General features: G+C 43.4%; 2 protein-coding genes and 1 long non-coding RNA gene across 6 annotated transcripts; 1 reads left to right on the top strand and 2 right to left on the bottom strand.

Annotated features, from left to right (window-relative positions):
- Window positions 1–4,112: 4,112 nt before the first annotated feature.
- Window positions 4,113–11,732, bottom strand: LOC100279214 (uncharacterized). 4 transcript variants are annotated; one of them, XR_004857560.1, is made up of 7 exons: window positions 11,173–11,493; window positions 7,515–7,564; window positions 6,599–6,755; window positions 6,375–6,485; window positions 5,993–6,111; window positions 4,673–5,891; window positions 4,113–4,587 (listed from the first exon to the last, which is right to left on the bottom strand). XR_004857560.1 is itself a non-coding variant. In XM_008678842.4 (7 exons), exons 3-7 carry the CDS (start codon window positions 6,753–6,755, stop codon window positions 4,360–4,362), a joined length of 744 nt encoding a protein of 247 aa, XP_008677064.1. In that variant the 5' UTR covers window positions 7,515–7,564; window positions 11,173–11,493; the 3' UTR covers window positions 4,113–4,359.
- Window positions 4,782–5,618, top strand: LOC109946091 (translation initiation factor IF-2). The gene has a single exon (XM_020552830.2). The coding sequence runs from the start codon at window positions 4,797–4,799 to the stop codon at window positions 5,415–5,417; it is 621 nt and encodes a 206-aa protein (XP_020408419.1). The 5' UTR covers window positions 4,782–4,796; the 3' UTR covers window positions 5,418–5,618.
- A 2,357-nt stretch (window positions 11,733–14,089) lies between the features above and the next one.
- Window positions 14,090–14,845, bottom strand: LOC103654597 (uncharacterized). The gene is made up of 2 exons (XR_566200.4): window positions 14,579–14,845; window positions 14,090–14,470 (listed from the first exon to the last, which is right to left on the bottom strand). It is a non-coding gene; the product is annotated as an uncharacterized lncRNA (long non-coding RNA).
- Between the last annotated feature and the right edge of the window lie 2,500 nt (window positions 14,846–17,345).

Below are 17,345 nucleotides of genomic sequence, written 5' to 3'. Positions count from 1 at the left end.
GTAGCATGGATATCATTTTTGCATGCACGGTTTTCCAAGTTTCGAGTGACCTGCAGTTCAAATCTGAATTTTCCGAAGAAAATCAAATAAACGAACTAAATATACTAGCTATTGAAAACACAGTTATAATTGTCCCAAAATGGGACATGTAGGTCTACATAGTGTAGGAACACACTACAAAAAATTTGGTTGGTAAAATAAAAAAAGTTACAAATGTACTTTGCTGAGTGTCAGCTTGTTGACACTCGGCAAAGTAGGCTTTGTCGAGTGTCAGCTGGGTGACACTCGGCAAAGTAGGCTTTGCCGAGTGCCAGCGATCTGGCACTCGGCAAAGAATATTTTAAAATTTTAAAAAAATCTTTGCCGAGTGCCAGATCACGGGCACTCGGCAAAGAAAGCAAATAAACGACTCTCGTTCTTCCTTCTCTCCTTCTTTCTCTCCACTCACTCTCTATGTTACGACGCCGCGCCTCCCCGCGCCGGCCCCTCCCCGCGCCGCCGCCTCCCCGCGCCCGCCCGCTCGCCGCGCCGCCGCCTCGCCGCGCGCCGCCGTCTCTCCCCGCGCCGGCCCCTCCCCGCGCCGGCCCCTCGCCGCGGTCGTGCCCGCCTCGCCCGCCGCGCCCGCTCGTTGCGCCGCCGCCTCGCCGCGCGCCACCGCCTCCCCGCGCCGCAGTCTCCTCCCCGCGCTGCGGCCTCCCCGCACCGTCGTCTCCTCCTCGCGCCACCGTCTCAAGGTATAAAATTATGTATTGATGTTTATATTAATGTATTGATGTTTCATAGATTAATGTATTGATGTTTCATAGATTATGTATTTGAACAAACACATGTTTATATTAATGTATTGATCACTCATTATCCAAACTAGCCCTAGTCTAATTAAATTCCACCAAACCATGCACAGCATCCTACAGAACCACCCCTTGCATGTAAGCCACCCACCCAAACTAAGTTCCCCCACGCCGCCACTCGCACAACACACTCCCCCATCGTCTACAATTAGCCAAAGTCTGCTAAGATATCATTCAATCCACCACAACACCGACCCTCACCACGCCAACGTCTACAATTCCTCGTCGTCGCACCTCCATTCATCCGCACGCTATATGACTTTTTATTTCGCACCTGTTTTTAAATACATCTTTTTATATGTGCTTATTTGTTTACTCTTAATTGCAGGTTTTTGGACAAATATGGTCGGCGGTAATTGGCTGAGTAGGAGGGGGAAGGGGAGGAGTAGGACGGCGGGCGAGGCAGACCAGCAGCAGGCGGCGCAGCAGGACAACCTTGTCCAGAAGCAGGTGGCGCCTCAGGTCGACGACGACCAGCAGCAGGACGACGACGACCAACAGCAGGACGTCTCAGGTTCTGGCGGCTCAAGTTCGAGGAGCATCTACCTGCGAGGCCCCGTGAGTCTCCCTCAGCGTCCCATACTTCGGGACAGGCGACCACTGATTCGGCCGGATGGGGAGAGATATGTAACTTTATGTTCTTCATTCTTGTTCATATTATGTGTTCAAAATCATAATATAAACTAATACTTTTTATTTATCACTTGGACAGGTCTTGGACGGTTGTGGATTATGTTGGGGGTCATCGTCGCCCCCCAATGGCATCCTCGGCCTGCTGTGTAGGGAACACTTCCCTGGACTGGTGGAGTACGCCGGAGTGACGGGCCCAGCCTTCACCTTCGACCACTACGCCGTCGCCCCCGATGCAGTAGACCGGGACGGCCGGGAATTCAATAACAAGGCGGAGCGGGTGAAGCAAGAGATGTGGGTATGTCTTAGTATAATGTAAAATATGTCGCATTCGTTGCAAATTCTTGAAATAATGTATGGATTCATCGTTTTTGTATGCAGGATTTCTTCAGATGCGAGGCTGGATACGAGGCTGGGGCGGATGTGGTGGCCACCACGAGCTGTAAGAAGCTCGTCGTGGACATGCACTAGGAGGCCCGAATCCAGGCCATCGTCACCTACCACGGCTCCGTCCTTGGGGAGAGGGTGACCAAAACTCAAGCCCGAACCATGTCGTTGACCAGGGACCAGTACCTGCAGGTAAAGTCATGCATGTTTGGTACCAATACTCCATGCATGAATTTTATTTTATCTTCTGATATGCACTTTATGTGTTTACTTTGTAGATGATTCCACATTGGTGCGCCGCACATCCTCTGTGCTGGGAGCAGATGGTGGATAGGTCTGTTCGACTGAGTGGGACGAGGCGCACAACGCTAGCCGGGAACGACGTATGATGATGCAAGGTCCCTCCCACCACCAAGGCAGCCGGAGCCTGGGCCAATATGCAGAAGCATGGGTACGCCATCTTTTTTATTTAGGTATATAGCACTGGATTAGATATTATTTCTAACTATCTCATTGGTTTTCTTGCAGTCAGCGTCACATGGTGGCCGGCCTTCTCCACCTTCTCGGCCTATGCTATGGCCCATAAGGGTAAGGTGACGTCCGACGTCACCTACAACCCGGATGACGGGCCCGAGGCCTACACCAACCCCGCCGTCTACAGCCGCCTCCATGACTACACCGCCATGGCGCATGAGGTCCATGGCCCAGACTATGATCCGAGCACCGAGCCGATCGACCCCGATGTGCTCATGAGGGTCGGAGGAGGCAAGAGACATGGGCGGTACTGGATTGCCGACGGGGCAATCGACTCGTCCTCCACTCCCACTCTGTCTCAGGTGAGAGCAAGGAGCACGGGCTCGAGTCCAGCCATACGACCTCGGCACGACAGCTCACAGCAGCACATACATCAACTCGAGGTTAGTGCTTCTGTAACTCGTCTTTCCTTGAGTTATATACCTTCTCTTTGAGTTACTATAACGCTGGCTTGTAATATTACAGACCCAACTAGAATAAGAGAGGAGGGAACGTCAAGAGATGGAGGCGAGGATAATGGCGGAGCGGGCGGCGACTGATTAGAGGATGGCAGATATGTTCCAGTATATGCAGAGCCTTAGCGCGGCACAGGGTTTCGCTCCGCCACCTCCATTGTTCCCTGCAGTTGACCCTGCTATGTTCCATACTCCTGTGAGTATTGAAATTGTAGTTAGATGTTGGTAATGCATCTGGTATAACACATGCAATCTCTTCTCTGTGTAGGGCCAATCTGGGGCGGCATCCAACAACCCTCCTGAAGGGTTCAGCCCAACGTAGCACCAGACCAACCGCCCACCTCCATGAGTGCCGAGTTATGTTTTTAGTGTTTCGAACACAAAACTTATGTTGAATACTTGTCAGAGCTTGTGAATTTGTGTTGATACTTCTGAACTACTGTTAATCCTGTTTGTGTTGAGAACCTCTCAACTTATGTCAGAATTAGTGTTAATACTGTTTGTGTTGGCTATTTATGTTTGTGATGATATCTGTGATGTATATATGTGATGTATATGTGATATCTTTTGTTTGTATGGATGGAATATAAAAAATAAATAAAAAAGGTGCCTACTAGTCACTTTGCCGAGTGTAACACTCGGCAAAGAGATTCTTTGCCGAGTGTCCAGACTATAGCACTTGGCAAAGAACCAAGACCTCGACACCGGCATAGGTTCTTTGCCGAGTGTAATGTCCCTGACACTCGGCAAAGAAGCACCCTTTGCCAAGTGCCACCGGGGACACTCGGCAAAGAACCTGACATGGGGACCCTCTCTGGCGGGGACTTTGCCGAGTGTCTGATCGACAACACTCGGCAAAGGTAACTCCTTTGCCGAGTGTCACCCAGGACACTCGGCAAAGACGCCGTCTCCGTCACCCGACGTCGTAACGGCTGCTTTTCTTTGCCGAGTGCCCGAGAAAAAGTACTCGTCAAAGAAGGCTTTGCCGATGCACTGTGTGCCGAGCCTTCTTTGCCGAGTGCGACACTCGGCAAAGCCTTTGCCGAGTGTTTTTAAGGCTTTGCCGAGTGCCTGAAGCACTCGGCAAAGGCGGCGATTCCGGTAGTGGCGCCCGTGGTTTTTTCCCCTTCTCTTTAGAGGGGTTTTCCACGTTAAATCTGTGTCTTCTATGTGGTTGATCCCCTTTGTGTCGTATTCATTTATAACAAAGGACAATCAGATGGCTTGACACATGAGGTCGGTAATCACTATGAAATATCAGCACACGCGAAACTCCTGCATACTTTACAAAAAAAAACTTTTTTCCCAGTTTATTCCACAGAAGACGAGAGATTTTATCTTGCAAGAGGCTGAACATACTTGACACCCTCACATGCATGTGCACACAACAACAGAAGCAGCAGCAATTAATTATTATTGCTTCCCTCTCACGCACGAAAAGACGACAAAACCAAATAATTAATTGCATCATCAACTCATCGTACCCAGCAAAGCTTTAGTGCCTAGCTGCAGCAGCAGTCGTCGTCGTCGTTAATTTTTGGGCATGCATGGTCCAGCAGTGCAGGACGCTGCCAGCGACGTCGAAGAACGCGAGGCGGGCCTCCGTCCTGCTCAGGCGCATCGACATGAACCCCTGGCCGTCGTAGAGGAACTCCACCTTGTCGAGGGTGGGCTTGAACTTGCCAGCCCATGCCTTGGACCCGCCGCCGCTGGTTAATAGCTGAAGACGACTGCAGGTTTTCTTTGCTTATTAGTCGTAGCAGTGAACATTCAATTTAATTCAATTCAATGATCGGTGGCGTTTTTAAGGACTACCTGTCTCTGCTGCTGACGCGCTGCAGGCAGTGGTCATGGCCATTCAAGTACATGTCAACCCCGTGTGTAGTCCTGAAAGTTTGGGCCGTGCCTAAAGGGCCGGCCCGAGCACGGCCCGTGAAAAATGGAAAAAGGCCCGGCCCGACACGACTGGTTTAAATTCGGGCTAGCACGGCACGAATCGCGGGCTGGGCCGTGCTCTAAATTTGAGCCCGTCGTGCTACCAGGCCCGACACGTTGTTGTGGGCCGTGCTCGTGCTGGCCCGGCACGAAAACATCCCGGTCCAGCGTCGGCCGCCATTTAATTAGGTTTAGTCGTTTCCCCAGACGTCCGCCCGTCTCCGATTCTCTCCTCGACTCCCCAGGCGTCGGCCGCCGCCAGCCCATCCATTCGTCTTCTCCCCAGGCGCGGCGTCCAGCTCCCCAGGCGCGGCGTCCAGACTCCAGCGGTCCTGCGGCCACGCGCCATGCGGCCATCTCCCCGGCGTGGCGTCCAGACTCCAGCGGTCCTGCGGCCACGCGCCATGCGGCCATCTCCTTAGGCGTGACGCCCAGCGGCCAGCGGCCACGCGCCCACGCCCAGCGGCCATCCAGCGGTCCTGCGGCCACGATGCCATGCATGCCAGCGGCCAGACAGGCGCCCAGCGGCCAATCCATCTCCCCAAGCGCCATCTCCGGATCTCCCGAGGCGCCAGCCCAGCGGCCATCTCCTGATCTCCCCACGGCGACCGAGATACAAACTTAATTGCGTGCCGTGCCTGGGCCAGCACGGCCCAACGGAAGCCCGCCGTGCTTTAGGGCCGTGCTGGGCCTTATTTCTACTCACGAGGCCCAGTAAGGCACGGCCCGATTCTATTTCGTGCTAGATAGGCCCGACTAACTGAGGCCCGAAGCACGATGGGCTCGTGCCGGGCCGGCACGGCACGGTCCAAGTTGCAGCACTACCCGTGTGTCTGCATGCGCAGTAGTGTTAATTGCGTTGCAAAGCAGCAGGAACATTCAGTTTCATATATAGATCGATCGATCATGTTAATGACTTGAGAGAAGACAATTAACTTCATGTTAGATCGAACAGCATGCATATATATACCCTGAGGACCGGGAGAAGCAACTCCTCCAGCTCAGTGTTGTTCCCATGCCCGCAGGCGCTGCTGATGGGGTGGTGACCCACGACGATCTTCCAGGGAGCCTTGGACGCTGTCAGTGCACACTTCAAGTCCTGCAGGGGTTGGCAAAAATTAAGAGGCAATTAGAAATTAAGCTCACCACGCCATGCATAATCAGAACTCGTCATCTATCTCATCCATGTTTTATATATACCTTGAGGAGATTCGCGATGTAGGTGTCTCGAGGAGCGACGCCTCTCCAATCGAACTTGGTGTTGTTCCAGTAGTGGACAATGAACGGCGTTGTGTCGACGAGGAAAAAATCCGCAATCCCTTTAATTTGTTCAAAACAAAAGTACCATCCACGCACACATTTAGAGCCTGTTTGGCTCGTGACTAATTTTACCACACTTTGTCTAAGGTTATTAGTTCGAATTGAAAACTAACCTTACCCAAAAAAAAAAGTTAGACAAAGTGTGGCAATTTAGACAGCGAACCAAACAACCCTTTAATTTTCTTCTTCTTAATTTAGAATAAATATATATATCGTTTGAAATGCTTGCACACTTTGAGGTTCCATATTATCATTTGCTGACCTGAGTTGACAATGAAGGACTTGGCAATGGCGGTGTACCGGCTATCCACTTTGCGAATGGCAGGGTCGAGCTGCGCGAGCGCGTTTCCCGTGTAGTCATGGTTACCAAGGACTGAGACCATTAATTATTTCATGGAGAGAATGGATTAGCTATATGTACGATCGAGCTGAGTACGTAGGATAGTATGTACTGTTGCATGCATGCATGCATGCATTATTACGTACCCAGGTACCAAGGCTTCTGAAGGCTGTTGGCAGTGTAGATATTGGAGAACGATTCCTTGAAGAGGGGGTCGCTGGTGTTGGCGATGCCGTCGTCGTAGATGTTGTCGCCGGTGGAGATGACGAAGTCGATGTCCAGCTTCTGCCCCACCACGCCCATCTACACAGCAATATAATCCCAGTAGTGTTTTATATTACTTGTGTAGCTAGACGTTCATGAATAATGGGGTTATTATTGGATTACTGTCATATTACTTGTTAGTAGATCTGTAGATGGGTACACTAAAGAAAAAAAGCTCAAAACGTGCAGCGAGGTCTAATTTTTACAGGAGGATTTAGTTATCAAACGTCAATGCTATTTGTACAGCAGGTGGTTCTTTAAGAAAACCGTCAATAGAAATCTATGATTTTTATGGGCGGTTGTAGAAATATGATTTCTACTAGCGGTTTTCGTAAGAAAAATGTCACTAGAACTTATTCTTATCTTTTATTTTTTGAGTTTTTCAAATGACATCGAATGATAAAACTATTAAAATAAAAGTTGCATATCTCAAAAAGTTATGAAATTTTGTAGCTGACACCCTTTTTATTTGAAATTATCTCGGCTCTCAAAAATTGCATCCAAATTTATCAAATACCAAATGTAATTTTTTTACAAACGACGACCTCGAGTAGAAAAGTATCAAAATAAAACTGTAGAACTTCAAACTTGATTCAACATTATAGTTGATAACTTTTTTTGTTTGAATTCGTTTAGTGCCTCAAACAATCAATTTACAGTCATTTTGTTATAATATGTATGCAACGAAACTGTAATCTAGACATAAGACACATCATAGATGGAGTGGTAAATGAGGCTTCGCGTGAAGATAAGGTCGCGGATTCGATTCCCACCAAGCCACGTAGCGCGAAATTTTACCTGAAAATGCCGTGACTTGCGACTTCGGCGGAGACGAGCGTGCGAGGTCTCTGTAATTAAAAATAACCTATTTTATGTTTCCTAGAAAAAAAGATTTTCACTAGCGTGAAAATCGATTTCTACTAGCGGTACAAATAAATAGTTCTACTAGCCTCTAGCAGTGACGGTTCTGAAAAACGCCAGTGCAAGACACTAGGGGTCTCTGTAATTAAAAATAACCTATTTTATGTTTCCTAGAAAAAAAAGATTTTCACTAGCGGTTTTATTACATTGATCGCCAGTAAAAATCGATTTCTACTAGCGGTACAAATAAATAGTTCTACTAGCCTCTAGCAGTGACGGTTCTGAAAAACGCCAGTGCAAATAGGTAGACACTAGTAGAAAAGAGCTCAAAGTTGACAGTACATTCAAATTTTCACTGGCGGTTTCGGTTATCAAACGTAACATGTAGGGCCGGCTTAGGTAACCGCCAATGGAAACATATTTCCATTGGTGGTTTTTTTTACACAACCGGCGGTGCAAATGGAGTATTTACACTGGCCGTTGGTGTAACAAAACTGCTAGAGATAATCTAATTTCTACTTACGGTTTTGTTACACCAATCGTCACTAGAAATACTCCATTTCCACGAGCTGTTGTGTAAAAGAGAACCCTTAAGCTAACCACCAGTGACATTAGTACTATAAATACTCCTTCCTCCTCGACAGAAGCTGTAACTCGTAGCCAACTTTCATTGAAAACGATTTTGGAAGTCTAGATTTAACAAAATATAAGGGAGAAGTTTTGATCTTTATTTTTTTAGTTGCATCTGAGTCTGTTTTGGATTTAGGATCTATCATCATATACAGCTGCTTCAGCAGAAGAACAGTGTGATATTGCACACTTTCGGTTACGTATTATGAACGCCATTAACACCACCACATGGATGTATACTTAAGTCTCGGACGACCAAAGCATGTGCATTAATTATCCACTTTCTTCAATATGCATGCATGTAATGCAATGCAAGCACCTAAAAATAGATAAGGTACGGTGCGTATCTATTTGTCACGTTAGTTCAGCGTTTAATTAGATAAGACTGATGACATTATATACATAATGGACCTACTCACTAGCTATTAGAAGTTCTCCACCCTTTTATACACAATTGTACCAATCTCTACTCATTTAAAGTAGTAGTTTGGTGCGTACGTAGATCTATTCCTCTCCCTCGCTTCTTGTTTACCAATGGTTCATTATACTAAATTTGGGCCGTGAAAACCACTCAAGCTCAATATGATAGGAAGCCAACCCAGCACCGCGCTCCCACATAAAGGGTGTTTGGCATAGTTCAGCTTCACAAAAAATCAGCTTAGCTTCGTAAACTTCAGAGTTAACTAGCTCTGCTTCAAAGTTACATAGTTTTTGAAAGCGTTTGGTTTGCAGACCAAATTCAGTTTGAGGCAAATAAGATTTTATTTATACTAGTCCTTTGTAAACTCGAAAGATGTATTTAAAAATTAATGTGTATAAGGTATACTTAATATAGTGAGTACAAACTTCGCTGCTGCATGCCACGCCAAACTAACAGTAAGCCAGGCCATACTATTACTATCCTATACTCATATCCACAAGAAAAAAAAACTCCATCACCCATATCTACTAATTCCTATAAATTTACCTCTATATTCATATTCACGTGGGTACGGGTCACTCATAGAGTCACCCTTACCCAGAAAAATTAAGCATCTATCAAAATAATACATTGTAAGTATATCTATCTAAATACTATTGTAAAAAAATTTAGCATCGTCCAATCATTTATTCAACATTACCACAAATAATTGGATAAAGTAACAATATTAGAATACGTAACATAATACATAGTTCCATCACGCCGGAGCTAGCGCGAGCATTTGGTACCTGGGGCACAGGCGGCCGGTGCAGCCGACTGTCGGCGACGGGAATAGAAAAAAAATGATTCGTTTCTAAGGTATGTAACCCATGATAAAGGTGGATAATTTCATCCTAACTTGAGGAGTTAAAAATACCTATTTGTGAAGCATCTTTTGACCGTTTTATGAATTTGGTAAAGTTAAGGTCAATTTTACATATTTTTTGGTGAAGCTGAGCCAGGAAGCTAACGTTTTGTGGAAATAAGCTAGATTTCGTGAAGTGAAGCAGTCTAAACACCATCATAGTACAACCTCACATTAGTTGGATGAGGACGAGCGGCCGAGCGAGCTATAAAAAATGAAGTCAAACCCTTTTTCAACTCATATTTTATTTGGTCTTTTGGCTAAGGTAAAATATAATATTTGTTCTTATCAGTTTAATATATTGTAGATTGTATATTTGCTTTGATATATAGATTGTATATAGATTGTATATTTGCTTTGATATTAAATTTATTTTGTATAGATATCAAATATAATTATGTGTCGTCCTAACGTACATGCAATAGACTCTCTCAGATCTAAATGAGACGTTTTGGTTTTTATATATACATGTATGGGGATATATATATAGCAAAAAATACGTACGTAAAGTAAAAACATTCTATATTCTACGGTAGATGACACTAGTACATAGAAGCATCAAATGTGTTTTAAAATAGCGCCGTTTCTCACGGTATGTTTGGTGCAAAATTTGTGGCTACGCGGCCGGTGAGAATCGAACCCACAACCTCACCCTCGCGCGTAGCCCTCTCTATAACTTCGTCTATCAATTACTTCGTGTTTATATTACGGTTTTGTTGCCCACGTATTAAAACAATTCGAGTATAAATTGACTATTTATGGTTGTAAACGATTTCAAATGAAAAAGTTGCCAACTCTTCATAAATTTTGAAGTTCTACAACGTTTATTTTGGTACTTTTCCCATCCGAGTTCGTTTGCAAAATTTGCATTTTAAATATGACAAGATAAAAATGATATCTAGTGGTGGTTTTCTTAAGAAATCGCCCCTAAAAATCGATTTCTAGCGGTGTTTTTTTAAGAAACCGTCACTAGAAATAACACTAGCGTTTGATAATTGAAACCGCATGTAAAAATTAAACCCCACCTCAGGCTTTGAGCTATTTTCTACTAGTGCGAGGAGATATTTATGAGTTGCTATAAATATTTTTTCTATGCAGTCCTCTATTTACACTATTTTGTGTATTGTCCGTAGAGTGGAGTTTGAATATAAGTATGTGGATGAGTAATTTATTGTAGATAGCCTAATCTAAGACAAGACATAGCGTGTGAACTTTTACACTTAGGGCTAATTTGAAAACCCAAAAAAATCCCTTTTGAGAATTGAAGGGAACCGAGGGAAAATAATAATTCATTTTCACCTAAGGAGACTTGAGTTTCTAAAGTAGCCCTTAAGTCTTGTTTGGTTGTATGGGTACTAGAAGGGATTGAGAGACATAAAATATACTTGTTAATTAAAATATTTTTTTACACTGTAAAGTGTACTGCTCTTGAAGTGGAGTTTGAAATGAGATATAGATATACCGAGATAGAGCCTTTAATATGTGTTCCAAATAGGGCAGGTCGAGGTCGTCGTCGTAGCTAGAGTGGTTAGCGTTGGTGCGTGGTGCACGTACGCGTACGCGAGCAACATACATACGCCGACGTGCATGCATGGCATGAGCCAGCAGATAGAGTACGTTCAATAAGGTATCTTTATTACCTGCTGGGCAACCAAGGTCTGGTTGAACTGTCCACGGCGGCCCCAGTCGCCGACGACGAGGATGGCGAGCGACCCGTCGGCCTTGGTGGGCGTGTGCTGCACCCGCGGCAGCGCAGCATCCGCCGTCGTCGGCGCCAGAAGCAAAGCCGCCGCCGCGGTGGCAACGACGAGGAGCAGCACCAGGCGGCGGAGCCTATCATGAGCTGGAGCCATCGCCACTTACTCTGCTATAGCAGCCCCGATGGCCAGTTGCTAGCTGGAGGAACGCAGCGGACAGAGAGTGCGTACCGCAGGAAGCGACGGCGTACGAGTGAGTGAGTGTGTGTGTGTGTCAAATGGTCACGAGTTTTCATGCATTTATAGGCTCGTGCTCGTTGGCCCATAATTATTCGAGCTGGTCCGCCGTTGCATTGCATGGTCTGATCTGTGTGTGTGAGTGATGGGATCGATGCGAATGGGATGGCAGGTGAGTGAGCGCCGTCGTGTACTGCTCGCGGCATTGAACCACGGTTGGTGCGCGCGGCGCGGCGAGGACAACAGGCCATATGCATTGCTGGTACGGCGGTGAAGCCTTCGCTGGAACCATTATATATTGGTGAGATTGTTCACTACACGGGATATGGAAAGTGACGACGACCGTTAGTTGAGTGGAAAGCATGCATGATGTCGCTCGAACAACGCGCGATTCTTTTAGTGCAATTGACGTACGTACTACGATATGCAATTAATTCTAATTAACTGCAACTTTCTTCTGCATCTAAAGTTTGGCCAAATATTATTGTTATAGATAAAAATATTATTATTACCACGCCAAATATAATAGATATGTTGCAAAAAGGTATCTCAGCACAGATCTAAAAAAGCTACTTATTTTTATGGAACAATTGGATCTATACCATTAAAAGATCCAAACTTTAGATATATACCATGGACCCCCACATGTCATTAACTCATGTGGACCCACATGTAAGTGAGATAGTAATGGTATGAATCCAAAGTGGTGATCTTTTAATGGTATGGATCTAAATTTCCCTATTTTTATACTTCCTCCGTGCTTTTTTATTTGTCGCATGTTCACTACCGGAAATAGCTGCTTTACCGAGTGTCTGAACACTACCGGAATTTGGCTCTTTGTCGAGTGTCATATTCTTTGCCGAGTGTTTTATTTCGGGCACTCGGCAAAAAAGCTCTTTGCCGAGTGCCACACAAAAAACCCTCGGTAAAAGAAAACACTCGGCGAAGAAACTCTTTGCCGAGTGTTTTATTTTTGACACTCGGCAAAGAGTTTCTTTGCCGAGTGTTTGACACTCGGCAAAGGACTCTTTGTCGAGTGTCACAAATACAACACTCGGCAAAGAACTCTTTGCCGAGTGTTTTTTCTCCAACACTAGGGAAAGACAATTTAAAAATCACATTTTAAAGTAGTAAATTAATTCAAATGAAAAAGTTTTCAACTACAAATTTGTATAACTCATCATGATGTACAATTTATATATTGAACATTTCTTCATATGACAAAATAAAAATAATTTTTTCATAAAACCTATATCTCTCGTAGTTTATGAAACTACGAGAGAGACGTATAGAATTTGTGCATATTGTTAGAACCATCATGTGAGATAAACAAATGACCAAACAACCAAAATAAACTTTGTAGATCTTAAGAAGTTATAGAAGTTTATAGTTGATAATTTTTTCATTCGAAGTCATATTGTCAACGAAAACTACGTCTGAATTTAAAAAATTTAAAATTTGAATTTTGAAAACGACTTCGAAAGAAAAAACCACCAACATGAAAGTTGTAGGTATTGAAGAGTTATGAAACTTTGTAGTTGACAATGTTTTGGTTTGAAATCATCTTGTTATGCAAAACTATGTTTGAATTTTGAAATTTGAATTTTTCAAACTGTTTCGGATGGAAAACCCACCAAAATAAAAAGTTGTAGGTCTTGAAATGTAATGAAACTTTATAGTTGACAATTTTTTGATTTGAAATCATCTTATTATTGAAAAATTCGTGTGAAGTTTTCAAATTTAAAATTCAAATTTTGTAAACGGTCTCGGATGTAGAAACTATTAAAATAAAACTTGTAGATCTCAAAAAGTTATGCAACTTTATATTTGGTCACATTTTCAAATAAACTCATTTAGTGCCTTAAATAATAAATTACTCTCAATTTATTATATGGGGAATGAAAACGTAATATAGACATAATTGGTGTATTTTACAAAACATATAAGTTGGTTTCAAAATAATAGTGAAAAATGATATGGCAACGGGTAAGGTAATAGGTGGGTTGGAGAGTTGTTCCTAGAATTTTAAAAAAATGTTTTGCAGTTTTTTTAAATTTTTTCGATTCTTAATTTGCCGAGTGTTTTTTTTGCCGAGTGCTTTTTGACACTCGGCAAAGTCTTTGCCGAGTGTCCGAAAAAAGTACTTGGCAAAGAACCCTTTGCCGAGTGTTACACTCGGCAAAGGCTTTACCGAGTGTAAAATAGCCTTTGCCGAGTGTCTTAGACACTCGGCAAAGAACGCGATTCCGGTAATGGAAGCACTCGGCGAAGCCTAAAAAATACTTGGCGAAGGCTTTTTGTCGAGTGTGACTCGGTATTCGACAAAGAAAAGTCGTCGTTTATTTATTTGCCCAGTGTCTGACAAAAATCATTCGACAAATACTCGAGCACTCGACAAAAAACCGGATTCAGATAGTGGTTTTAGTTAAAAAAGAACTAGCGAGTGACAAATATTCAAGAACGGAGATAGTATCACCTTTACTAACACTTTTATATCAAATACTTGGCTTATTGAAACATAAAATATGTTTTTTCCCTGTACAGAGGGAGTACGTCTAGTGAGGATACTTGTTATTATCTTTGGCGTGACATGGATATTCGAAAGAAACAGACAGAATTTATATTCGGTAAAACTATTGTATTATTGTTCAAATGAAGTTGGCCAAGAGGAAGATAGATGTCCCCTAGATTGTGCATCTAATATGGTTACAAATGTGACAAATAAATATTCTGACAGATTCCATAAAAATACACTGGCTCACTACAGGAGCAGGTACACCATACCGCTGCTTCATTCAATGTGGGCAGCAACACTCCCATCTTGTTTCAGCGCAGTAGGCTCCCTGGCGATACTTTCTATCGCGGACCACGCAAACCGAGTGGCAGTACCTATTTGAACACTCCTCTTCCGAGTAGAGGTTGTAGCATCGCACTCGCAACGACGGTCCTCGTCGTGCCACCGCCGGCGCCGTCCCCAGCAACGAGGGCTGCGGCTGTGTAGCGCCTGGACATGGAGAGCCAACAAGAGTACACGCAAGTAAAATGTAATCAGACGTTAGACAAATAGACATGATTTCTTGGTAATACATGCGTGAAGAGAAAACGTGGCAACTTGTGTGGTGGTTCCAGGCTTGGCATCTTGACGGGGAGGCTGCAGAAATGAGCAGAAGGACCAAAGGTATAGCGGCAATGAAGTGCGTCGTCGTCGACGGCCCGGCACTGCTCGTCATCACTGCCATGAGGAAGACAGTGTTATTGCTCCTCCAGCTTTTGTAAGGAGAAGGAATCTCTTTTATAGCTAGTTTGGAAACTTAAATGTACTTCGAGATTCCTACAAATTGAGAAAAAAATGAATTAATTTATCACTCAATCCCTGAAAATCTCGAAGGGGATTTAAGTTTTAGGAGCAATATATAGGAGGCAAACCTAGAGAGGGAAACCCTCCATAAATTACTAAATATCTTATTCAAATGACACCTTCTTGAGATTACCACCTAAAAAATGACAGAGGTCTAGGAGGGGATTTGTGTTCCCAAACTATCCATATTAATTATTATGACTTTTCTTATACAAACACACATCTTATCTTATTTATCTATATCTATATCTATATAATTAAATATTAATATCTATCTATCTACCTATCTAATCTAAAATAATATTAAAAAGCGTAGGATTTTATTTCTTTTACACCCTAAACTGTGAATGGAAACAAATATAAAAAACAGTTTCCATTATTGGATTAATTTCTTCTCGATTCTTAGGAACAAAACAACAATTTTTTAAAATTCTAGGAACAACTCTCCAACCCTACATATTAACTTACCCACTGCCCTATCATTTTCACTATTATTTTGAATCAAATTTATATGTTTTATAAATGGTGAGATTCGAACTCGCAACCTCTGTCTCGCGCATACCCTTCTATACCACTACACTACTACACCAATTATGTCTAAATTACGTTTTCATCCCCATGTACTATAACAAACCGAGAGTAATTTGATTATTTAAGGCACTAAATGAGTTCATTTGAAAATGTGACCAACTATTTGAGATCTACAAGTTTTATTTTAATAGTTTCTACATCCGAGACCGTTTACAAAATTTGAATTTTAAATTTAAAAGTTCACACGAATTTTTCAATATTAAGATGATTTAAAATCAAAAAAATGTCAACTACAAAGTTTCATTACATTTCAAGACCTACAACTTTTATTTTAGTGGGTTTTCCATCCGAGATAGTTTGAAAAATTCAAATTTCAAAATTCAAACATAGTTTTGCATAACAAGATGATTTCAAACCAAAACATTGTCAACTACAAAGTTTCATAACTCTTCAATACCTACAACTTTCATGTTGGTGGTTTTTTCTTTCCAAGTCGTTTTCAAAATTCAAATTTTAATTTTTTTAAATTCAGACATAGTTTTCGTTGACAATATGACTTCAAATGAAAAAGTTGTCAACTATAAACTTCTATAACTTCTCAAGATCTACAAAGTTTATTTTGTTTGTTTGGTCATTTGTTTATCTCACATGATGGTTCTAACAATATGCACAAATTATATACGTCTCTCTCGTAGTTTCATAAACTACGAGAGATATATAGGTTTTATGAATAAATTTATTTTTATTTTGTCATATGAAGAAATGTTCAATATATAAATTGTACATCATGATGAGTTATACAAATTTGTAGTTGAAAACTTTTTTATTTGAATTAATTTACTACTTTAAAATGTGATTTTTAAATTGTCTCTGCCTAGTGTTGGAAAAAAACACTCGGCAAAGAGCTCTTTGCCGAGTGTTGTATTTGTGAAACTCGGCAAAGAGCCCTTTACCGAGTGTCAAAAAAAGACACTCGGCAAAGAAACTCTTTGCCGAGTGTCAAAAATAAAACACTCGGCAAAGAGCTTCTTCGCTGAGTGTTTTCTTTTACCGAGGGTTCGGCAAAGAGCTTCTTTGCCGAGTGCCAACAAAAACACTCGACAAAGAATATGACACTCGGCAAAGAGCCAAATTCCGGTAGTTAGCTGCGGTCCGGCGTGGTAAGGGCTACTAGAGTGCGATTTTTCTCTAGTTGTTCGATGAGTGTTCAATCGTTGAGGATGTCGAGCGATAGGATCTCTACCTTTAGTTGGTTGGCCTATGGAGGAAGTTACACCACTAGTTGCCACTACCGAAATCTGGCTCTTTGCCGAGGGCCTAAAGCATTCGGCAAAGCCTGGAAAACACTCGGCGAAGTCTTTGCCGAGTGTAGCACTCGGCAAAAAGATATCGGCGAACTGTACATCGGCAACGACATTTTTGTCAAGTATTTTTTATCGGGCACTCGACAAAGACTTTGTCGAGTGTCACTCGGTACTCGGCAAAGAAAATCCGCTGTCACGGCGCCTGGTAATGGAGACGACGCCTTTGCCGAGTGTTCTAGGTGACACTCGGCAAAGAGTTTTTCTCCTTACCGAGTGTCCGTCATCCAACACTCGGCAAAGGGGACACCAGCGGGCCACTTAGTCAGTTTCTTTGCCGAGTTTCAGGGTCACAACACTCGACAAAGAAGCTATACCGATGCCCAGGTGTTCCTTCTTTGCCGAGTGTTATGGCCCTAACACTCGGCAAAGTGACTAGTATACACCTTTTTATTTGTTTTTGCTATTCCATCCATGTGGGGGACAGATATCCCCCGGGTCCACTAGAAGGCGAGAAGGCCTCGCGCGGGGCCTCGGGCCAGTTACCTCGCAAGGCCATCCCTTCATGGGTCGAGCTCGAGCTACTGGCGGAATGGGCCGACCTGAGAAGGCAACGGAATAAAGCCCAAGCAATCCTTCAGCTCGTACGCTATCTACAGCAACCACCCAACTTTCCCGCGCATGGCGTC

Source organism: Zea mays, chromosome 4, assembly GCF_902167145.1.
Source record: "Zea mays cultivar B73 chromosome 4, Zm-B73-REFERENCE-NAM-5.0, whole genome shotgun sequence".
Classification (NCBI taxonomy): domain Eukaryota; kingdom Viridiplantae; phylum Streptophyta; class Magnoliopsida; order Poales; family Poaceae; genus Zea; species Zea mays.
The sequence above is the reverse complement of the archived record's forward strand: the minus strand, read 5'-3'. Positions and strand labels throughout refer to the sequence as shown.